The sequence below is a fragment of the Mesoplodon bidens genome (assembly GCF_964165515.1).
Source record: "Mesoplodon bidens genome assembly, chromosome: 3".
In the NCBI taxonomy this organism is placed as follows: domain Eukaryota; kingdom Metazoa; phylum Chordata; class Mammalia; order Artiodactyla; family Ziphiidae; genus Mesoplodon; species Mesoplodon bidens.
The window spans coordinates 167,363,605-167,388,425 of NC_138178.1; the positions used below are offsets into that span (position 1 = coordinate 167,363,605).

The window sequence follows — 24,821 nt, forward strand, 5'->3', positions numbered from 1 at the left end:
CTGCTTTGAAGCCTTCCTGCTCCCTCCCGGGGCCCGGCCCAGGCGCACACCCCTGGCCCAGAGCCCAGGCAGGCCTGGAGAGGGAAGGCTCCACGAGGGCTCCTGACCTTAGGAGACAGCTGACCTTTGCTACAGGCCAGGATTTCCTGCCCTCACGTTCCCCCCCACAAGCAAAGGGACCTCTTGGCCTTGCAGCCCCATCACGGCATGTACCACACCATAGGGACACATCTGTTTACAGACATTTCCCCAAAAATACATGCCAGGGATAAAGACACTGCACACATCTTCTCCAGGGCGCACTGCCGGGGCTGTCCACGTTTAGTCACAGGTCTTGGGGGAGCGTTTCTGACGGCGGGGCTGCCCGGGACAGACTCTCCTACAGGGCCTTCTGGGTGGGTCAAATGTCTACAGCCCAGGGTGTCCTCCCATGCACCTAATGAGGGGGCCCCCAGGCTGGGCTGTGCCCCTGAAGACAATGGCCCAGGCATGGTTCTTAAGGATGGCAACAGACCCAGCAGAGCCCCTGCCTGGCCATTAGCTCCCAAAAGTCTTCCTCCGCTGTCTCCCAACCACACCCCGCTGGTGCCCTCCACCTCCGGGACTCTGTGCTCCCCACCAGCGCAGGACTCACATCTTACGCATCCTTCCCGGGGCACCCAAGGCTGGGAATGACTATTGGGTGGACACAGGACTGAATGAGAGGGCGGGGCAATCACGTACACGGCAGGTAGGGTGCTCCTTTCTCCTCTCACCCCCTTCCCCAATTCAGCAGGCCTGGCAGATCCCTGTGGGCGGTGATGGCATGTTTTCAGTGGGGCCCAGGCCAGTGCCCGGCACGGAGCAGGAAGTGACCGGCACCGACGGGCCAAAGGACTGGTCAGATGGAGGCCTGGCTCGCACGGGCACAAAGTGGGCAGGCACAGCCATCGTGGCCTCGGGGACAGGACAGGCACAGGGTGTGGGTGGAGAGAGCGTACAAAGCCACGACCTCAGGAGCAGCAGCAGGCTTGGCGGGCTCCCAGAGAGACACCGCGAGCCGAAAGGATCGGGGGCAGGGGGACGGCCAGGGTGGGGAGGCGGCGGGCAGGGCAGTCAAGTCGTCACATCCTCCACTCACCTCGTGAGAGCTGGTGCCATGAGCCACTCTGGTTTTGCAAACTGTGGGTGGGGAGAGAAAAACAGAGGGGTGAGCGAGGTTATTCACCCACAAAGCCCAGCCCTTCAGGTACAGGGAGAAACTCTCAACAACTCCCGCAGCCCCTCAGGGGAGGGGCAGGTGGGAGCTGGAGGGCGGCGCGGACTCGACCAGGGCCAGCACCTGCCCACGGGTGAGCTGGACGGACGCTGCCAGGCCAGGCCCTCACCACCCAGGAACCCAGGGACCCGGGGCCATGCCCTGCCCAGCGGCCGAGGCCTGACTGCACCCTCGGGAAGTTTAAGGCCCACCCGGCCCCCACGCGGCACGCCCAGGTACACACTGAACGGGAAGGCCAGGCCATTCTCCTCCAGGAGCCGCATGGTGTCGTCTCCGCCCAGGCTTGTGAGCTCCATGAAGGGTGGTGAGCAGATCCTGTCATCTGGGGGTGGAGGAGAAGCCCAAGTCAGCACCGCCCTCTCCCCAGGGGCCCCCTCAGAGCCCCTGCCCACCCCATCTGATGGGCCGCAGTCACCCACATGCCCCGGGAATGAGAGCATAGACTTTCATTACATTTTCTAAGAGCGTTTCTGTAATGACGGAACCAATACATGATAACGGCAAAGGCTGAAGATCAACTAAAAGTGAAAACCAGACAGTCACAGATACGACTGCGATTACCTCCTAGCCCGCACTTGGGCATGTGACACACACACACAGCTCCACAACGAGGTACTGTTTTGTAATGCAAATTTTCACTCAATCAACTATGACCACTGTTCTGGGGCAATGAAGACTTCCCCCTCCAAAGGGTAGTCTGGGATGAAGTGAGAGAGAGGCATGGACATATATACACGACCAAATGTAAAATAGAGAGCTAGTGGGAAGCAGCCACATAGCACAGGGAGATCAGCTCAGTGCCTTGTGACCACCTAGAGGGGTGGGGTAGGGAGGGTGGGAGGGAGACGCAAGAGGGAGGTGATATGGGGATATATGTATATGTACAGTTGATTCGCTTTGTTACACAGCAGAAACTAACACACCCTTGTAAAGCAATTATACTCCAGTAAGGATGTTAAAAAAAAAAAAAAGACTTCCCCCTCCATAGGCAGTATCAGCTTAAGGATAAGCACAGGAATGACACCAGCCCTTCAGCTCTTATCCCAGGTCTAGCACTGCCAAGGGCTTTATGTATATCGCCTCTGAAGTCTGCAAATAATCCCGTGGGGAGGACGCTGAGGGGGGTGGGTGGGGGGATTAAAGAGCGGCTCGCGGTCACACAGGGACCCCTGGCACGCAGCCTCTCACCACCTAACAGAGGCGGCTCCTGACCCCTCTGTCACCCCGACGGGCCACACGCGAGCACAGGCACCGCCCTCCTGCCGCCACCACACTCCAGCTCCGGCTGCTGCTTTCCTGAGTCCCCGCTCCTGGAGGGGTGCTCACTCGCCCTATGGGTTCCAGGCGTGTTTGGTTTCCTGAGAAGCTCTGGGAGCTGGGTGTGTTCTGCTCGTCAGTACGCCCCTGGTGCCAGACACCGAGTGAGGGCAAAACAGATGATTCGTGGGAAAACCAAGTGTATTCTGAATCTCTCTACTGATTGTTAAATTGCATGGCTGGTCTGTTATTACTACTCAGTCTACCTCCATCCCCGCTCAGGGCGCCAGTTCCCAGGAGGTAAGACCACCCTGTATTTCTGGGCACAGGAGCTGGGAAAGGCTGAGCATTAGTGGGATGGGGGTGACAGCCCCATCCCCGCCACAAACTTGGAAACCAAACCGAAAGCAAACAGTAAAGCAGCTTGTCTCCAACAGCTTCTAGCTACTTGGCTGGCTAGGAGGTCAGTACATTAAAACATTGAAACCAAGGTAAGATCCAGCTTCACCTATCTCATAAAAGCCAGTGCCAAGAATTACACAGGGAACATTAAAAGTGTTTTAATTTCCCTCCCCGCCCCCCGCCAGCAAAGTTCAAACTCCAAACAGGCGCAGAGTCATGGCAGGTTCTCGGGGACCCAGGGAGGGTGGAGGAGCCCTGGCGGACGGCGAGGCAGGCCCTGTGCACGGAGCACTCATATTCCTCAGGGACAGATGCTGAAACACAGGCCCCAAGAGGCAGTCTTTGCCCAAGGTCACTTGACAGCCACATACAGAGCCAGGACAAGGAGCCAGGCTCACATGGCAGGCCAGGAGAAGAGAAGCCAGGGACATCAGAGCAGGGAGGTGGGGCTGGCGGGGGGAGGGTGTTCTGGCTCTCAGCTGTAAGCCATTATCTAAACAGGCCCCATTTCTGCACCCCCTGCCCAGAGTCAGAGCTGGGTGGAAACACTGGTGAGGGGCTGGCAGGCTGTGGAAGGAGGAAGCGCTCTGCGCAAAGGCTCCCTGCTGCAGCCCCTCCAGCCCAGCCCTAACAGGGCGTGACACCCCAGGCCAAACAAACTGGAGTGTGCAACAGCAGGCCGGCCTGCATCAGTTGCCCACCTGGCCTGGCAGGGGCTCCACCCTGGACCCAGCCCTCCCATGGGAAGACTCGGAGATCCCTGGAGTCAAACAGACCACCTCCGGTCAGAGCTTCCGGAGTTTTCGGAGCAGGTGAATCTGCCTGGCTTTTAGATCCGCCTTCAGTGCCCTTCCCACCCCAGCCCAAAGCTTTCAAGTAACGTCACGGCTAACGGCCAGCAGTCAATAAACCCCACTTGTTATGTGCCAGACACGACACCACACGGTCTGCAAAGCCATCACCTACCCTCACAAGAACCCCACAAAGAGGTGCTGTAACCCCCAGTTTACAGATAAAGAAAATGGGGCACAGAGAGGTGAAGCTCCTTGTCCAGCGTTACACAGTGAGTAAGGGGTGCAGCTGGGGGCTCATCCCCGGGCAGCTGGTTCCCAAGTCCATGCTACTGACCACGGCCTCCCTAGTAGAAAAAGTGCCCGCTCCATATCGACAGGATAAAGGATGAAACCCACACGATCCTATCAATAGGTGCAGAAAGGGCTTTCCTGGTGGCGCAGTGGTTGAGAATCTGCGTGCCAATGCAGGGGACACAGGTTCGAGCCCTGGTCTGGGAAGATCCCACATGCCGCAGAGCAACTAGGCCCGTGAGCCACAAATACTGAGCCTGCGCGTTTGGAGCCTGTGCTCCGTAACAAGAGAGGCCGCAATAGTGAGAGGCCCGCGCACCGTGATGAAGAGTGGCCCCTGCTTGCCACAACTAGAGAAAGCCCTCGCACAGAAGCGAAGACCCAACACAGCCAAAAATAAATAAATAAATATTTAAAACAAAAACAAAAAACAGTTATTCCTTAAAAAAAAAAAGGTGCAGAAAAAGCATTTGAGCTAAAACTATAAAACGTTTAGAAGAAAGAACACACAGGTATAAATCCTTATGACCTTCGATTAGACATGGTTTCTTAGACACCAAAAGCACAAGCAACCAAAGTAAAAATAGACACACATTTGATGTCATCAAAATTTAAAACTTGTGTGCTTCAAAGGACACTATCAAGAAAGTGAAAAGACAACTCACAGAATGGGGGGAAATATTTGCAAATCATATATCTGATAAGGGTCTAGTATCCAAAATAAATGAGGAACTATTAACAACCAAACAATTAAAAGACCAATAACCCAATTTAAAAAATGGGCAAAGGATCTGAAATGGGCAGTTCTCAAAAGAGGACATACGAATGGCCAATGAGCATGGGAAAGGATGCTCAACATCATTAGCCATCAGAGGAATGAAGATCAAAACCACACCTATTAGGCTGGCTACATCCAAAAAGGCAGACAATAACAAGAGTCCTGACATTGCTGATGGGAATGTAAAATGGCCCAGCTGCTTTGAGAAACAGTCTGACAGTTCTTCAAACAGTTAAACATAGTTCCAGTGCGACCCAGCAGACCCAGTGTGATCCTAGCTATACAACCAAGAGGATGGAAACATATGTCCACAAAAAACCTGTCCAGGAATGTTCATAACAGCGTTTTTCATCACAGCCAAAGAGTGACAACAACCGAATGTCAATCAACTGATGAGTGGGTCAACAAACGTGACATATCCAGGCGATGGAATAGATCCAGCCATAAAAAGCACTGATTCATGCTACAACATAGCTAAACCCTGAAAACAGTCTGCTAAGTGAAGGAAGCCAGTTAGAAAAGCCACAGAATACATGACTTCATTTAGCCCAAATGTCCAGAACAGGCCAATCCATAGAGACAGAAAGGAGACTGGTGGTTGCCAGGGCCTGGGGGGCAGGTGGAATGGGAAGTGACTACAAATGGGAACATTCCTTTTTGAGGTGATGAAATGTTCTGGGATTAGATAATTGTGATGGCTGTACAACTCTGTGAATATATTCAAACCTACTGAACTGTATCTACACTTTAGAAAGGTGGATTTTGGGCTTCCCTGGTGGCGCAGTGGTTGAGAGTCTGCCTGCCGATGCAGGGGATGCAGGTTTGTGCCCCGGTCCGGGAAGATCCCACATGCCACGGAGCGGCTGGGCCCATGAGCCGTGGTCACTGGGCCTGCGCGTCCGGAGCCTGTGCTCTGCAACGGGAGAGGCCACAAGAGTGAGAGGCCCGCGTATCGCCAAAAAAAAAAAAAAAAGTGGATTTTATGGTATGTGGCTTATACCAATTGAAAAAGAAAAAATAAGGAAAAAACCCCAGCGGTAGCAGCTGCCATCCAGTGAGCACTCGCTCCCTGCGGGAAACTGGGCTAAATAAATGCTTCGGGTACAGTGTCTCCTTCGATCCTCCAGAAAACCTGCAGAGACCCATCCCCCAGCCCCGCCCCTGCCAAGGCCAGGGTGAATCAGAGAAGGATGAGGAGAAAGCTCTCCCGGAGATATCTGGGGTCCAGATGAAATGCAGAGACGAGACACTTCCAACGAACAGGCCGCATCCAGCGTTAGGCCAGACATCCACATCTTTCCAAAATCTCAGGCTCTGGGGTCTGAGGCGGTAGCCTGGGTGATGGCAGGACCCAGCAGAGGTGGCCAAGGACCGAGTGTGACAAGAAAGAGGGGCCCAGGCACAGCGTCATGCTCTTCCTCCTTTATCCTAACTTGGAGCTTGTTGACCACACCCTGAGCAACAGGCACTACCAGCTGCAAACCCGGCGCACCCTCTCCAGAGTGGGCCCGGGACCGAGACCTCCCTGATCACGCGGCCTGAAAGGCCCACAGACCAAGCTCAGTCTGTGGGGGTCCGCCTTGGGGGAAGGCAGTCCTGTGCCCGCAGGGCAGAGGCTGGAAAGGAACCTGTGTCCCTCACTGGGCTGCAGGCTGCCCCACACCAGGGGCGTGTCCCAATGTTGGACTTGGGTATAGCAGACCACGATGACTCTACTGCTTGACCCAATTTCTGGCTGCTTGTAGCCAAAATCATCCTGCCACGCCTGCGAAATTACAGTAAATTAGAAACTACTACTGTTTCTATTTTGGTTTCAACAATCGGTCACCAACAAAACAATGTGTTGTATCGCTGGAGCTAGAGACCCAGCAATGAAGGAACACAGGCAACGCTGCCTCGTGGAGCTGACATTCCAGGTGCAGGGATCGGAGTGTAAGCCCGATGGATGAGTAAAATGGACAGCTAGATGGTGCTGGCAGGTGACACGGGGAGCGCGAGGGGGCTGCCAGTGGAGGTGGAGGTGTGATCGGGATGTGCCTCGCTGAGCAAAGGCACAGGAAGGCGAGAGATCAGCCTGGGCATCTGGGGGCAACGTGCTCCTGGCAGATGGGACAGCCAGGTCAAAGGCCCTGCTTGAGGACACGCTGCCGTGTGGTCATACAAACGGACCCAGCCTTTGAGATGAAGACGGTGACATCAGTCTAGCTCGTGGACACAGAGGTCACCTGAGTGGGAACGTTGAAGAAGCAGACGGGCCCTGCAGCGGTGGAGCCAGCGCCTTGGTGGCAGCAGACACGCTGGCCCCGCCCCATGTGAGGGACAGGGACAGCGACAGCGACAGAGCTCCCTCCAGCTCCGCCCTGGGAAAACCACAACAGTGCCAACAGCTCTTCTCCCCCAGAGAGAATAAGACGCTTTCTCTCAGTCAGCACTGGGCGCTATTTCTGGTTCCCCGAAAAAGGCGACTGCCGCTTATTTATCTGTCGTCTTTATTTCTGGATGGGAGTTGGAATGAGGCTTTTTTTTAGTCAGATGGTGGGCTGTGTGCTGTTAAGAGCTGAAACATTAGCCCCTGGGAACCTGAAACACCCGCTCTTCCCTCTGTGCTACCCTCATCAGAGAACGTGAAGCCAGAGGTCCTCGGAGATGGCAAGTCCTATCATGTCCAGGGAGGGGAAGAGAATAGTTCAAGACCACACACAAGTCACAGGCAGGCCCGGGGTGAGAATCCAGGTGTCTGAGTCACATCACTGCCCTGTCCACTCTGGCAGGTGGCAACGCTCCCATGCAACTGGTGGCAGGTGATACAGAGCTAGCAAGAGGACAAAAGACAAGGACAGGGCTTCCCTGGTGGCGCAGTGGTTGAGAGTCTGCCTGCCGATGCAGGGGACACGGGTTCGTGCCCCGGTCCGGGAAGATCCCACGTGCCGCGGAGCGGCTCGGCCCGTGAGCCATGGCCGCTGAGCCTGCGCGTCCGGAGCCTGTGCTCCGCAATGGGAGAGGCCCACGTACCGCAAAAAAAAAAAAAAAAAGACAATGACAAACAGGTGCTACAAGAGGACAACTAGGGAAAGGGAGAGGGGGAGACAGCACCTTGAAGGCGCAGCTTTGAAGCCTGACTGAACCTGGGGTAAAGTAGCTATAACCGTTGGCAAATGACTGAACAATGCTGGGCCTTGCGCTTTTCATCTGTAAAATGGGAGCGATGCCTCCCTAGAGGGTTGTTGGGAGGCCTTGGCACCTAACAGGCACATAGCAGTGGCTGCTATTTCTATTACTACACTGGGCAAGGCCACCTGGGCTGCCCACAGGAGAGTGCGTAGGTTCTGAATCGTGGCCACCGGTCTATGTCCAGCTACCGGGGATGTTGGGCCCCGGGCCTCACCCTCCTTGGCTCCCTGGCTGTGCCCAGCATGGTGCCCGCAGAGCAGGCCCTCTGCACACAGATGCGAAGGAAGCCTTGGTGGGGCCCCGGCGATGCAGGGCCTGGGGACAGCTGTGACAAGACTCTGCTTCAGTTTTTTTCTCCCAGACGGGTATAACTTCTTCACCCAGATGATACCCAGTGGAAACAAAACCTAGGGGCAGGGACAGTCCCCAAGGACATGCAGAGTGGGAATCCTTTGCAGGGCGGGGCCCCAGAGAATGACACCCACGAGTGAGGGCTGTGCTGAGGCGAGAGGAGCTGCAGACAGACCAGAGAAGCGGCTCCGAGGGCCTGGAGCCCGCTGCGCGCTCCTAGGCAGCGGGGAGGACTCACCTGGGACGTGCCAGGGGGAGGAGTTACTACATTCGAGGGCTCTGTCTCCCCCTCTGGAACATTGGTTCCATGAGGGCAGGGGCTGGTGGGTTTATTCACTGCTGTGGGCCCAGTGCCTAGAACACTGAGGTACACAGTAGGTGCTCAATAAGTGCTTGTTGTGTGAAGGGACTGATCGTTGACAGCGCCCTACGCACAAGGCCGGCTCCTCGGGCATCTATAGGCCACATCTGGACAGACGCAGAGCCTCTGGTCAGTGTGCCTGGGCGCCAATGTCCCACAGTCCAGGCCGCCTGCCTGCTACCTGGGCCCTCGGGCCACCGTTGCGTCCTCACACTCCGCTCCCTCGAGGTCTGCCCACCCAGGTTTGTTCCATCTGAAAAGACGACAGCTGTCACAGCTGTCCCCTCTCAGCCTGGCCACTGGCTTCTCTGGAGGACTTCCCCTGCAGAAGCATCTTGTTTATCTACTTTGCTATGACTGTGACTGGACTTCCCTTTTTAATTGTTTTTACTGAATGCTGTTGCCACCAGTATTTTCCCGTGGTTTTGCATTTCCTGGTCACCCGACTGGCGACATTTCCCCTCAGGTCAGACATTCATGTTTGTGCCAATCTTCCTCCGCCGTGGACTGAACACCTCTCATGCATGATAAGGCTCTGGGCTTGTGATGAGTCATCTCCACAGGCCGCGTTCCCAGGAGGGGGTCCGCGCTCCACTGGCATTAACGTTTCTGTTTCTTGCCACGGGGTCATGCTGCTTCCCAAAGGGACGGCGGCAGTTTCCTGGGGCACCAGCAATGCAGGGTCTTGACCGTGCCTTCCCAGCCCCAGGCAGTCCCTTTTTCAGAAATCTGGGCAGTACTTTCATGAGGGAGGACGACGGGTGACATAGTGAATGGTCCCACCCCCGCACACCCGGTCACTCAGGGTCGAGCAGGCCCCGCGGCAGAGGGAGGGAGGCCCGGAGACACCGGCTGGCGTGGGGGGCTGGGGGCGAGGCCCGTGTATGACTCAGTGAGTGAAAGCCCTGGACGGGGGCCCAGAGACGTGCATGCAAGTTCCGGCAGCTCCCCTGGGCCCAGGCGAGCCACGTGGCCTTTCAGGTCTTGGGCTCCTATCAGTAGACCGGGGGTCATAATTAATCACTCCTGTATACTTGCTGGAGTTGAAAGGATGAGGAAAAAGTGCTGCGAAATGCCAGCTAAAGAAGCCAGCTCCCCCTTGGCGGGGATGGGGGTACAGGGAGTGCGGTGGGCAAGGGCCTGGAATTGCCATCTGTTCACACCCCCACCCCCAAACGACATGAGAGGGGAGCCTCTGGGCTCACAGGTACCTCCGGGAGCCGGGTGATGGCGAAGGGCCCCTCATCCGGCTCCCAGTAGGTGCACCCCAAGCCCTGCATGCTGAAGGCAGCGCCGAGGGAGCGTGTGACTCAGCTACGAGCCAGCAGACCGGCCCCCGGGAGAGCAGGGCTTCGCTAGGGATCGCGTGCAGACTTCTAACTGCATCCTGGAGAGACCAGGGACGGCTCCCTGGGGGGAGGCGACATCCCGGTGGGCCTCGGTGAAGGCCAGAAACTTCAGTCCACACAAACCCTCCCTCCTCAGTCAGAGAGCTGCTGCCTGGACTTGGGGCTCCACCTTTCAGGCAGAATGGGGGCTCCGTGAAGGCAGGGGCCTTGTCTACCGCGTTCATGGCTGCATCCCCAACAAACAAGTGCACGAGTCAATGAACGAAGTGCTGGCCTGGGCTCCCACCTCTCCTGGCCGGAGGGAGGTGGCCCTTATCAAAAGGCAGGTTCGGGCTTCCCTGGTGGCGCAGTGTTTGAGAGTCCGTCTGCTGATGCAGGGGACACGGGTTCGTGCCCCGGTCCGGGAAGATCCCACATGCCGCGGAGCGGCTGGGCCCGTGAGCCATGGCCGCTGAGCCTGCACATCCGGAGCCTGTGCTCCGCACGGGAGAGGCCACAGCAGTGAGAGGCCTGCGTACCGCAAAAAAAAAAAAAAAAAAGACAGTTTCCCTCACATCTCAGCCCAGGACCCCCCAGCTCGGGGCACCAAATGCTGCCTCTCAGAGCTGGGCTCGGCCCTGCTTCCCTGGGCCACTCCCCATTCCCCGGGGCCTGTGTTGTACGGCAGGAAAGAGCCTTATTCAGGAGGGGACAGTGAGGAAACCCACTGTGTCACTGACAGCAGGCACGCGAGCAGGCAGGCGTGGGCAGGGTCCGGGCTCTCACTCAATCTTCTGAGAGCTGAGAAAACTGACACCCTGATTTCACAGGCCCTGGAGCCTCTGCACATGCTCTTCCCTCAGCCCTGCAAGCCCCTTCTTCCAGCTCCTGCCTGGCCTGGGAAGCTCCTGCTCGTGCTCCAAGCCCTGGGTCAGGCCACCTCCCTCACTCCTCTGAGCACCCTCTTCTCCCACACCTCGGAGGAGGCCTCTCCTGTGGGCTCACCAGGGCCCGGTGTGCCTGGGTTTGAATCCTGGCTCCAGCTCACATCAGCTGTGCCACGCTGGTCAAGTAACTTTACTTCGGCCTCAGCTGCCTCGCGGGAAAGAGGGCAACAAAAATAGTACCGGGCTTCCCTGGTGGCACAGTGGTTGAGAGTCCGCCTGCCGATGCAGGGGACACGGGTTCGTGCCCCGGTCCGGGAAGATCCCACATGCTGTGGAGCGGCTGGGCCCGTGAGCCATGGCCGTTGAGCCTGCGCGTCCGGAGTCTGTGCTCCGCAACGGGAGAGGCCACAACAGTGAGAGGCCCACATACCGCAAAAAAAAAAAAAAAAAAAAAAATAGTACCGACTTCACAGGGTTGTCTCCCACTGCCCCACGTTTACAAAATGTATTTTAAAATTATGTAACAGTTCCCTCCAGGAAGGGCGGCTGCGCCCCAGCGTCTGGGTAGCTGTAGTGGCCCCAGCCTGCCCAGCACGACCCATCCCAGGTTCAACCCTTGGATGATCTGCTGGGACAGACAGAACAAGTGCGGTGGCCCAGGGATCGGGCTTCCTCCCAGCGGCTGGCGTTTGTTAACCAAGGAACCCCCTTCTTGGTACCCTCACCCCAGAACCATCTTCTCCCCACTGTGGCTGCAATACCCACAAACCACTGGATTCCTGGCATCCTGCCCACCTCACCTACCATCCAGCCCAAACTACACATAGCGGCTGGATCCTGGATCATCTTCCTAAAGCTCCGACCTATATATTGAAGCAGCTCTCAGCTCAATAATTGTCTAAGGCTGACGTGAGTGAACAGCCTTTCCAGGCTCCTGCAACATGATTCTGTTTGCCTTCCCATTATGGGCTGCACTGTGTCCCCCCAAATTCATATGCTGAAGGTCCAACCCTCAGGACCTCAGAATGTGGTTATTATTTGGAGATAGGGCCTTTAAAGAGGGGATTAAGTTAAAACGAGGTCACATGGGGGCCCTAATCCAACTGACTCATGTCCTTAAGAAGAGGAGACAGGAGACAGAGGGAAGACCATGACAAGACACAGGGAGAAGACAGCCACCTACAAGCCAAGGAGAGAGGAAACCAGCCCTGCCAGCACCTTGATCTTGGACTTCCAGTCTCCAGAAATGTGAGAAAATTAACTTCTGTGATTTAAGCCACCCAGTCTGTGGCGCTTTGTTGTAGCAGCCCTGGCAATCTAACTCACTTCCCAGCTCCTCTCAGACACAGAACCAAGATCATTCCCAGCCAAAACCCAGCTCCACGCACAGTGGTCTCCTCATCACTCTCCACACACGCCTCTGGGATGCCCCTCCTCCCACCAGTCGGCAACAACCCGCTCAGCCGGTGTCACTCAGTTTCCCCTAAGCCCCTGGGAACAAGCTGTCTCATAACAATGACACCACCCCAGCATCTTCTGGCAGTCTCACCTGTTCCACTACCATCTCTCTCCTGCATCGCTACCTTGTTTGCTTGCTCATCTCTGGTCCCCTAGTAAATTTCCACACATTTGGGTTCTGACTGTGCAACCGGGCGGTACGTTCCTTGGGGTCAGGACCTGGCCTGACCCCTAGCCCAGTGCTGCTCAGAGACGGCAGCCGTCAGTGAAAACTCTCTGACAAGTGTACATGTGTGAGATGAACTGAATAAGTGTGAGCTGTGAGCCCGGAAACAAAAGGAGAAAGGGGGGCAATGGAGGAACACAACTGACCAGCACAGGGAAAGAAAGGAGGTGGCCTGCAACGCCTCAACTGGCCACCACGCAGCGCTGTTGGTCTGGCACAGCCCTAGTGACTGTGGCCGTGGGGCTTGAGTGCTGGCCTGGCCCGCCAACCTACAGACTCCAGTGTTCATGACTCGTCTGGTGCCTGACTGTCCAAAGTCACCTGCCCCCTGCTGTCATCCTGTTAGGGGCAGGAGCCACGTGTTCTCGAATCCTAGACAGGGAAAGACGTCTGTGCATCCCGGGCGAGCCGAGTCTTAGCCTGACAGCCCCTCTGAAAACAACCGAGTGGCTTTCTGGCTCGTGGTGATGGTAGCCACCCAGTAATGCAGAACAGACAAGTGGGGGAGGGAAAGCAGCCGCAGGCCCGGATCAGGAGGCAGCGGCCAGGAAGGGCCCGGATGGCTGGCCCACGGACGAGAAGAGATGGAAGTGGGAAGTGGTCTCTGAAGTGGAGCCGGGCCTGGGTGTGAGGAGGGCGCTTCGCGTCCTTACCTTGACTCTCCTGCCCCACCCCTGGTCCACAGTATAATGTCCCATCCGCCAGCCTGGCCACGGAAGGGCTCCCCAAGGCAGTGCTCCACCCTCGCCTCCCAGCTCTCCTCAAGAGGAATCTTCCTGGGATGCCCCCAAGCCGCCCTGCCCCACCTCGATAAGTCAGAACCTCTGCTGATTCCCCCCAGCGACACTCAGGAACTGTCCCCTGCTCTGACCCCGCACGTCCCCTAGCACCTACTTCTAGTTCACTCTGCATTCCCTTTATTGAAGGGCACTCATCTCTCCCTATAGCCCGAGCCGCCCTTGAGGCACAGAGGCTGGATCTGTGGGGGGATTTGTGTCGGGCTTCAAAAGGGTGGAAATGATTGGACAACGGTGACATCATCCTGTCTCTTAAGACCCATTCACAGCCCCAAATGACATGAAGTTGAAATAATATGTTTTAAGTCATTAAAGTTCCAGCCCTTGAAGCCGCATGCCCTGGAGATGTGGGGACTGGGGAGCCTGACTCATGGGAACCACCTGGAAATCTGCCAGGGCTTTGGGTTGATCCCGGGAGAGGCCGATCCTCATCCTCGTAGCCCCTCGTAGGCCACGGGTGTACGTAGTGGTGGGCTGGGTGCCTGGGTTCCGATCCCAGGTCCACTGTCTCAACCTGGGCGGGCCGCCTCTCTGTGCCTCTATTTCCACATCTGCAAGATGGGGGTAACACCGGCTCCTACACCCTAGGCTCCTTGTGAGGATGTGAGGACTAGATGAGTCACCGTGAGTGGCCGTGCAGGGGGAAGCACCACGTAAGGCTTGGCTGCCTTCAGCTGGCAGTGGGTCTGCTCCTCCTGGCGCACTGAGGCCCCGTCAACAACCTGGGCATCCATTCTGAACCCACGATGGGGTGGAGGGCTCCCCAGGAGCTAGGACTGTCTCAGGAGTACCAGGCTTAGGACACAGGTGGCCCTTGAGGTACCCCATCTGGGAAAAGGGAGGAGAGAAGGCCCTGCCCGCTGCTCAGGCACCAAGGGGCTCAGACGGGGTCGGAGGCTGAGCGAGGTCGAAAGTGAAGGGTGTACGGGAGCTGGGTGCTGAGGGAACCTGGGGCGAGCCTTCCCCAGGCACGACTGGGCACTCACTCACTGCTCACCGTCCAGTTCACCCACGGCGTCTGAGGGGAAGAAGGGCCTGACACCTCAGAAGGTCACATGAGGACAGTGGATGTGAGGAGAGGCCAGGGCTCCATCCACCCAGGCCCACGGCCACACAGACCAGGCGGTGAACCTGGAGGCCTCAGGGCCCAGGAGCCAGGCTGGATGGTGCTCCTCCCCAGGGCCCCCTGAGGGGAGGCAGAGAGAAGTGGCACTTCCTGAGGGCCGACAGGCTCGTGCTGTGTCCCTGCCGCTCACATGGTGAGGGAGGGCTCAGCAGGTGGGCCGTGCAGAGGCCCAGCCTGGTGCTGCCGGAGGCACAGGGAGGGCCGGACAGCCTTTGCTGGCTTGAAGATGGAGGGGCCCATGAGAAGGAATATGGGGGCTGTAAGAGCAGAGGGTGGCCCCTTGCTGACAGCCAGCAGGGAAACTGGGACCTCAGTCCTACAGCCACAAGGAAGTGATTCCTGCCAATAAGCATGAGCCTGGGAGCGGGTTCTTCCTCGGGGACTTTGGATGAGAACTCAGCCCAGCTGACACCTTGATTCCCATCTGAGACACCCTGAGACCAGAAACCAGCCACGCCAGGTAGACTTCTGACCTACTGAACTGTGACATAACAAAGGGGGGATGTTGAAAGCCACTCAGTTTGTAGTTACCTGTTATGGAGCAACAGGAAACTAATAGGCTTGGTTATTTTGAGTTTTCAAAGGGGAACCTTGACTGTGTTATTTGGAGACACTGGGTAGGGGGATGGGGGCATTTCAGCAGTGGCTGAAGCCCCTACCCTGCTCCCTGGAGGCTTCTGAGGGGCTCTCCCCTAAGGCCCTGCTGCAGCTGCTACCTCCCTGCTACCAGCCTGATCCTCAGCTCCCCAGCTACAGGCGTGCTGTTGGGGAAAATACTGGAAGGTGGGGAACCAGCCTGAAATTGGGGGAGGGGGTGGCTTCTGGGCAGGAACAGAGGGGAACAAAGGCCACAGGTCTGACAGTCCCCAGTCTGACATGGCCCTGGTCAGCTCGACCAGTTTCCATCCCGTCTGACTCAGCTAAGGACCTGTTTCTTCTCGAGGGAACAGAGTGCTATCTGCACCCAGTGTGCTCGAGGCCAGGAGTGTGGAAGTTAGACACTGGCCCCGGTGGAGACAGGGACATTCCTGAGTCCCACTCCAGCTTATGGAAACGGCTGCTGGAAACGCGGATTAACTCTGTGGCAGCTGTTTGCACTGATTTATGGCCCCTTTCGGACCCAAAGGCTCACTGCCCCACTCGGCTCCAACTCCCAAAACGCAGCAGCCTTTGCTGTTTCCAAGACGTTTTAAAAAATAATATTTGAAGTGCTCTCTCTGGCCATACATATTCTAAAAGCAGAATAGAAAACGTTAGCTTGGTCCAGTGCAAAGATGAAGCTTCCAGCAACGAAACAGTCCATATTTTTAAACAATAAGACAATCTCCTTAACCCCCAAAGGGGGTCTAACCAATCAATAAGAAAAAGACCAACAACCCAAGAGAAAAATGGGCAACTAACATGAAAAAATTCATACACAAGAAATGCAAAGGGGCAACAGACACAAGAAGAAATGAGTAATCTTGTCAATCCTGGAAGAAATGCAATTGAAGGTAAGACAGTTATCATTTCTCCAGCAGCCACGCATTGTAAGGAGTAAAGGTTGTTCAAACCTTTTGAAGAACAATCCAGCAATATCTGCAAAGTGAGAAACGTTTATAATGGTCTTCGGGAAATTCCACTTCTAGGGATTAATTTTACAGACCTATGCAAAGACCTGTGTTTACTGCAGCTCAGTTAAAAGAAAAAATCCAAATCAAACTGGAATGACTTTATGAGCCCAGTATAATTGAGTAAATTATGGGTTTTTTTCATTCACATGCTGAAATTTTATGTTATCATCAAAAAGGGCATATCAGACCTAGTCTTCCTCATCTTCGTGGGCTGACAAGGAAAGAAGCCAAGACACATGTTCAGTGGAGAAAAAGCAAGTTATAGGAGAACACAAGTAGTAGGACACTGTTTCTTTTCTTTCTTTTTTTTTTTAAGCACACATGTATTTGTACATGTATGAGAAGAGCCTGGAAGGATGGATTCCATACTTAAGAGCGGTTGCCTCTGGGAAGAGAGGTGCGGGCCAAACAGATTTGAGCCACTGGCAATCAGGGCCCTGCCTGCTGACAGAGGGACTTCAGGACCAGATCTGAGCAGGGCTGGGGGTGAGCAGCCCTCAGGAGGCATCCAGTCCAGCAATTCCTGAGGTGTGCTGGGTGGACCAGGCCTCTTACCATAAGCGCAACAAAAACGAGAAGCGGGGGGCTTCCCTGGTGGCACAGTGGTTGAGAGTCTGCCTGCCGATGCAGGGGACACGGGTTCGTGCCCCGGTCCGGGAAGATCCCACATGCCGCCGAGCGGCTGGGCCCGTAAGCCATGGCCGCTGAGCCTGCGCGTCCGGAGCCTGTGCTCCGCAACGGGAGAGGCCACAACAGTGAGAGGCCCGCTTACCAGAAAAAAAAAAAAAAAAAACGAGAGGGGGGACCCATAACTAATTAAGTGGAAAAGGCTAAATATTGCTGTATTTCATCGATTCTAGGGCGTGGGTTTTGTTTCCTTTTGTTTTCTTCATTTTCCATCTCTGAAGTTGAGACGTGGCTCATCATTTATGGTGTGTCACAATTTAATTAGCTTCTTTTTCGCTATTTGTAAATATAAGCTATCAGCGCAACTTCCACCAGTGGTAAAATTCAGTTTGCCTGCCTCTGAGAGACTGAAGATTCATATTAGCACATAAAGGCTCTGAAAAGTCCTGCAGCAAAGAAACGTGTCTACTCCCGATTTCTCCACCATATCTGACAACCCCCAACTTTTCCTTTTCCTTCTTAATTCTCATCTTTGCCTTTCCCTTTGTTTACAAATGAGATCATGCTGGGGCTCCATGGATGCCCCTCCCCACCATGGATGTCTGAGAAGGCAGAGAAGTCCCTGTCACTTTCCAGTGCAACTGGGGTGAAGGGAGGCACACTCACTCTTTAAAACTCTGTATAGGGACTTCCCTGGTGGCGCAGTGGTTAAGAATCTGCCTGCCAATGCAGGGGACATGGGTTCAAGCCCTAGTCTGGGAAGATCCCACATGCCACGGAGCAACTAAGCCCGTGCGCCACAACTACTGAGCCTGCGCTCTAGAGCCTGAGAGCCACAACTACTGAGCCCGCGTGCCACAACTACTGAAGCCCGCGCGCCTAGAGCCCGTGCTCCACAACAAGAGAGGCCACTGCAATGAGAAGCCTGCGCACTGCAACGAAGAGTAGCCCCCGCTTGCCGCAACTAGAGAAAGCCCGTGTGCAGCAACAAAGACCCAACACAGCCAAAAATAAATAAATTAATTAATTAATTAAAAAAAAAACTCTGTATAAAGACCATTTGGCAAAAACCGCAATAGCAACAATTGTCATCAAGAACCATCAATGGATGCTTTAAAAAAAAAAAAGTGGGTAAAAGTCTGACAAGATACAGGATGACTGCAAAGTGTCTCCTTATGAGATAACTGCCAACACAAACAGAAAAACAGAAATTTGCAGAGGAGAACCATGGCAGACACAACTCTGACCAAATAATCTATTAGCCAGAGGGAAGACACATTGATGCCATGTCCTCCTGATCGGAGGGGGGGACAGTATTGCTGGTGTGGCACTCCTGACCCAAATGCAGGATCTCCACCTACTCGGGGAAAACATCAGATACATCCAAATTGAGGGACACGCAGCAAAATAAACAGTCAAGCCTCCTCCAAAGTGTCAAGGTCATTAAAGACAAACAACCTGTGGCCCCGCTCTAGGTGGACGGAGTCCACAGATGGAAAACCAGACTGGATCCTGAGCCAGGAACAGGGTAGCAGTGGGACAGCTGTGAAATTGTTTAATAACTGTATTGCTACTGATGTGAATTTCCTGGCTTAGAGAACTATAAACTGTCACACAAGATGTTGACACTGGACACAGCTGTGCAAAGGTATACAGACGGGCACTTTGTGTAGCATTTTTTGCACCTTTTTTGGGTAAGTTTAAAATTACTTAAAAATAGAAATTATACTAAAAAAATTGTATATAGTCAGCCCTCTGTATCCATGGAGTTCAACCAACCACGAATAGAAAATATTCAGGAAAAAAAATTCCATTAAATTCCAAAAAGCAAAACTTGCATTTGCCATGTGCCAGCAAATATTTACACAGCATTTTATTGTATTTACAACTATTTACATAGAATTTGCATTGCATTGGGTATTAGAAGTAATCTAGAGATGATTTAAAGTATATAGGATGGGACTTCCCTGGTGGCGCAGTGGTTAAGAATCTGCCTGCCAATGCAGGGGACGCAGGTTCTAGCCCTGGTCTGGGAAGATCCCACATGCCGTGGAGCAACTAAGCCCGTGCGCCACAACTACTGAGCCTGCGCTCTAGAGCCCGCGAGCCACAACTACTGAGCCTGCGCTCTAGAGTACCCATGCCAAACTACTGAAACCCGCGCGCCTAGAGCCTGTGCTGTGCAACAAGAGAAGCCACCGCAATGAGAAGCCCGCGCACCGCAACGAAGAATAGCCCCCGCTCGCTGCAACTAGAGAAAGCCCATGTGCAGCAACAAAGACCCAACACAGCCATAAATAAATACATACATAAATACATACATACATACATACATTTATAAAATGCTATAAAAAAATAAAGTATACAGGAGGATGTGCGTAGATTCTGTGCAAACACTACACCGTCTTATGTAAGGGACTCCAGCATCCTCTGAGTTTGGTATCTGTGGGGGGTCCTGGAACCAATCCCTCACAGATATGAGGAATGCTAATGTGAACTTTACAATAAATCCATAAAACTGATATAATTAAAAATAAACACACATGGTGCATTTCAAACATGGGTGTGGGTGCTCAGGAAGGATGGATGGAGAGGGCAGTGCTGTCCAAGGGGCCTGGTCACAGGGCCACAGAGGTCACGATCAAGGACGCCAGCATGGATTTGGTGCTAAAAAGAATCTCAGGAACCCAGGACTCATAGGGCCACAACACACCGCGTGTGGTCTGAAACACCACAACCCAGTGTCACCCAGGAGAATTACCATCTATTGAGTATTTATGCCTTAAATGCATAACCACGTTTAATCCTTACAACAACCCTGTGAGGAAGGGGCTGCTATCATTATTCCCATTTTACAGATAGGAAAGCTGAGGCTGGTGCAGTTAAATAACTTGCCTAAATGCACACAGCCAGGCCATCTGAGTCCAGATTCACCACAGCACTGCTTCTGAAAAGGCTACTGCAGAGGCGTGCGTCCCCTGGACTGAGCTGGAGGCACAGAGTGGCCCATGGTCAGTCCTCCTACCTCTCTGGGCCTCTCTCCTCATCTTTAAGATACGGAGAACAGTTTGGGGGCATCAAGAGCTCAAGATCTCTTTCAGGGGCTTCCCTGGTGGCGCAGTGGTTGAGAGTCCACCTGCCGATGCAGGGGATGTGGGTTCGTGCCCTGGTTCGGGAAGATCCCACATGCCGCGGAGTGGCTGGGCCCGTGAGCCATGGCCACTGAGCCTGCGCGTCCGGAGTCTGTGCTCCGCAACGGGAGAGGCCACAACAGTGAGAGGCCCGCGTAACGCCAAAAAAAAAAAAAAAATCTCTTTCGGCTGGAAAGACACTAGGTGGGTCTTACATTCACACTGAAGTGTAAATGACTGGTGTCTAGTACCTTCTGATCAACCTTGACCAACAGGTGTGTTTGAGCATCCGTCTGCCCTACCATGTCCCGGGGAAGAGATGTTGAGATTTCTCACCTGGACACTGGGAGACTGAGTGTGAAGGGGGAAGAAGGCTCTGGGGATCTTGAGTCTGCAGGGGTCAGTCATCTCAACAAGGGGAAAGGGAGCCAGAGGTCCCAAAGACAGCATCTGGCTCACCTACTGGCCCAGGGCAGCCTCGCATAGGCAGGGGCTGCAGGGACAGGCCTGGAGGAGCCATCAGGGCCTGGGGAAGGCGGGGAGGGAGCCATCAGGGCCGGGGTTGGTGCGGGGGGTCACTCGGGAGTGCCTCCTGAGAGGGCGGGTCTTTGGGTCAGGAGGAAACAGGGGTTTCCAGTAGGGTCTGTGTAAGGCGCCGGACAGGCCCGAGCATCTCCGTGTGCCAGCAGATGAGCAGGAAGCCTGGCATCTCGTCCAGAGCCTCTCTTTTCTCAACTGAAAAAGGGGATCATTACAGCCCCCTCGGGAGGCTTAGCAACAAGGGGAGGAGAAGCCACCCACCCAGGGCCAGGCCGGCCTTACTTGCTCTCCTAACAACTCCCTGGGTGAGGGTGTTTACCTCCTCCGGGCAGGTGACAGATGGGAGACTCGCCAGGGCTCAGGACTGACTCGGGCCCCGGGGCAGGGCCAGGTTCAGGACTAGCTGCCTCCTAACGCTGACACGGGGCCCACCTCGGCCTGGCCGACAGGCGGTGCTCCACTACCACCCTGCTCTGCAGACCCCGCACCTCTATCCGGACGCGGGGTCTCTGCCTGCATGGCTGGAAGTGGCTGACGTGGGAACGAGGACAATGTTTCTCCCAAATGCCCCAAAGTCCTGGAGTGGAATCAGGCCCGAGCACCCACGCAAAGGCCCCCGCCTCCCTGTCAGCCCATGGGGCCCGAGCCTCTTCTGTGGCCACCCGCTCCGGCAGTGTGTCCAGGCCTGGCCTGGCGCTGGTCCTCCCTCACACCAGACCCCTCGGCCCCGTGACGTGGGCAGGCTGACACCCGGGGAGCCCCGGGCAAGTAGGTGCCACAGGGGCCAACTCCTCACAGGCCCACCCAACAGGTGTGCGAAGCATCGTCCTGGTGGGTTAATCCAAAACTCCAGCCTCCTGCACAAAATCGGGGCTGGAAGCTAATCCTGACTCGGGAGTAACAGTCCTCGGGGGGCTACACCCCTCTCCTCTTTGTCCTCCGAGACTCCAGGCCCTGCTACTAACTACCAGCTTCTGCCACGTGCCTCCCACCCAAACCCCGGGCGCCCTGTGGGACCAAGGAGAGGAGCTGAGAGCACCTGGGCGCCCAACTCTGGGCCACACCTGCTGCAGTGGACAGGGCCACACCTTCCCCACACCTCCGCCCGAGGTGATGACAACCGCGCATCGCAGATGAGCAAACGACTCTGAGAGGGCCGGTGACTGCCCAGGCCGCACCAGTGGGGCTGAGATTGCAGCCCAGGCTTGTCAGTGCCGAAGCCTGTTGTCTTCCATTACAACGTATCGCTGTTTTCAAAAGGGACAGGACTTTTGTTTCCTCAGTAACCACACGGGGCAGAGACTCCATGACTGAAGCAGGGATCTTGTCTGGACAATGCCATTGCCTGGACACCAGAGGGCACCCGGGGGCAGTGCCAGCTGGCGGTGCAAGAGCAGCAGGGCCAGAGCCCACACTGCATCCATCGTGGCCTCGACCCCTCCTCGTCAGGCCGGGAGCCGGATTCGGGAACCACTGGCTAAGAATCCACCCAGATGGCATGGGTTCAAACCCCAGCTCTGCCCCTAGTAGCTCTGCGGCCTTAACCAACTAGATTCAATGGATATCAGTATCCTCACCGCTACGGGGTGGTAACAGTAGTGCTTTTCTCACAGGGTCATCGTGAGGATTAAACCAGCTAATACAGTGCTTGGCATGCAGCTAGTGCTGTTGGGGTGCCACCTGAGCGCTGACAAAGCGGCCCTAGAGGAACGGTGACCTGCAGGCGCCACAACCCTGGCGACACAGGCGGACCTGGAGCCCAGGCCTTGACTCCAAGGCCCCTCCCGCTCTCTCCTCTCCCACCCACGGCCCTCCGCAGCTCACCAAGGGCGGACAGCCGGCCCCCACCTCTGAGTGAGACCCCCCGACTCAACCACGCCCCCCACCCCGAGGCGGCTGCTCTGAGAGGATCGTGTCTCCCAGGCTCTACGGAATGTCATTTTCTCTTTGCTTGGTGTCTAGATTACTCCATTTCAATCCAGCCTCCAAACAGCCTGCAAGATGAGCCCTGATTAAATTCCCATAAAACCACAGGCAGAGACGCTCGATCTGCGGTGTGCACCCCCCGTCCCCAAGGAGGCCCGGCCTCCAGACGGCCATCTGTCACCCCCAGAGTGCATGTGTGGGAGCTGCCGGGGCAGCCACACCTCATCAGCAGCCGTCTCGGAAGGGCCTCGGAGCCCTTTGCCCTGTGGCCTGAGACCCTCCACCACCTGCTGCTCCCAGGGCCAAGGACACAAACCCACAATCTCCAATCACAGCCCAGCTTTCTCGCCCATTGCTCCGGCCAGTTCAGGAGCCAGCTAGAGCCTTGCCCAGGATCACCTGGCCTAGGGCGGCAGAGCCAGGCCTTGGTCTCGGGGCTTCCACCTCAAAACCCCAGCCCTATGCGGCAAAGCAGGTGCCCACGAGAGAAGAGGCCTGCAGATGCGTGTCCAGCAATCTTGGCTGGCGACGCAGCCTCCCACTCCCCGCAAGCCGGCAGCAGGCAGTGGTCAACTTCTGGGAGGCTCCTGTACTTGGTTTGAATTGGATCCAGGTTCAGTGCCATTTCTGCCTCTGGCTAAAGGGTGTGGGTGCAGCCCCGCCCAGAAGCAATCACCTGTTAGGGAAACCTGTGGCCCAGGCACTCTGGGGCGGATCACTCCGTCAGCCTACTGACCTCATGTTGTGTAAGCTTTTATGTGGAAGGAACGTGCTGCTAGCAGAGGCCACCCACCCTGGCCAGCTGGAAGGGGAAAGGTCATTCCAAGAGCCATTCACCCATGGATGCCGCAGGCAGGAACCCACTCCCCGGAGGGGAAGGCGGACAGCTACTTGTGCCCCAAACTCATCCCCCCCATTCTGCCATGGTGACGGGGCTCCCAAATGTTGGCTGGCCACATGGTTGCCCAGAATAAAGACCACTTTCCCCGATTCCCTTGCAGCTCAGTTTGTAACTCGGTTCTGACCACTGAGGTATGAAAGAGCATCACTGTAGCTTCCAGAATTTTTCCTTAAAAGATACCCAGGGCTGTTTCCCTTTGCTTCCTTTTTCTTAGTCCCCTTTCTATCCTAATGTCTAGACTGTAGATGTGGTGGTTGGAGTTTCAGCACCACCTTGGACCAGGAGGGCCACGCCAGAAGAACAACGAGCTGGGGGAAGCCTAGGTCCCCGCCATCTCTCGCCAGCACTGGCCAGCCTTCCTCTGGGCTTTCACGTGAGAGAGAAATGAAGTCCATCTCATTTAATCCACCCTCCAGGTCTCTGCTACGGCAGCAACTTTGTCAGGGGGTTTCAGACTGACAACGTCTGCAGCCCGAAGGACCCTGCCTCCCCTCCAGGCTCTGAATTAGGAAAAGACAAGCTCTGGGAGCGTGGAACTGAGATGGCACCAACCACACAGAGCCGCCCAGGTCCTCAGACAGGTGAGGCTGGGAGCTCCGGGCAGCAGGCCTCACCTATCCCCCACAGCTGATGCTCTGTGCGGCGATGGATGGCCCGAGCGTGGACCCTCGGTTCAAGGGCTCTGCCTGTTAGCCCTGGGAGACCCTCCCCATGTGTCACAGCCCACCAGCCCACCCCCAGTGCAGAGCAGGGAGCCCTGGCACCTCCCTGCAGCAGCCTCACCCACTGCCCTGTCTTCTGTGCAGCCACCAAGGCTCTCTGAGGACAGGGAGAGCCACGTTGGCACAGGGGTGGCGACGACTCCAGGAGTTTCTGCCAAGCCCCTTCTCCCAACCCAAAAGCGGTGTCACCTGGACTGCTGTACCCGAGGAACTGAAAGGGTAATTAAGGCCCTTTACAGCAGGTCTAACAGGGCTGCGAGCCTCCAGGAATCGCAGGAGTGCGGCAGGGGAGCGCCAGGGATGCGCTTCCCAGAGCAGGTTCTCTGCATCCGCGCCAGGAGCAGCCTCGCCTCTGGGAGGGTGGGAGGTGGGAGCCAGCAGTGCTTCCGCACGTACCGCCCCGGGTGGGCAGGAAAGGGCTCCAGGAAGTCCCAGCCTCTGCCTGCCCTCCTGGAAGAATACCAGCCCGGCTCGGCGTGCACGATAAGGAAAACCCAGGGTGCAGCGGTCACGGCCCACCCACACAATTCCTGCTGGCCCAGGACCAAGCCGGTCTTGAGAGTTTGGTCAACAAGTTCTCACTGGGCCCCCTAGCAGGCAGCCCCTGAGCTGACCTCAGCTGGGCTGGAGCTGAGTGGGGTCTGTCTGTGTCCCCGCCTGGGGGCCAGTCACCAGCCCCTCACACCTGTGGCTGGGTGGGAGGTCACCCTCACAACAGTAACGACCATCAAAACCTACCTCTTCCCAACTGCCCAAGGTGTTCGAAGTCCCCGCTCTGACCGATGGTCTGCAAGTCCACACAAGCACCCCACTTCAGCTCCCTCCCTGCTTCGCTCACACCCCCGCCCTGTCTGGGAGGCTTTCTCCCCCTCAGTA

The 24,821-nt window shown here is 55.9% G+C and overlaps 1 protein-coding gene across 1 annotated transcript in view; it reads right to left on the reverse strand.

The window, feature by feature from the left end:
• The window catches only part of ITPK1 (inositol-tetrakisphosphate 1-kinase), a 165,728-nt gene that overhangs the window by 19,988 nt on the left and 120,919 nt on the right, over positions 1-24,821 (reverse strand). Inside the window, exons 5-6 of the mRNA XM_081228151.1 lie at positions 1,482-1,580; positions 1,121-1,161 (exon numbers count right to left, since the gene is read on the reverse strand). Coding sequence (XP_081084277.1) covers positions 1,121-1,161; positions 1,482-1,580 — 140 coding nt within the window. The remainder of the gene's footprint in view (positions 1-1,120; positions 1,162-1,481; positions 1,581-24,821) is intronic.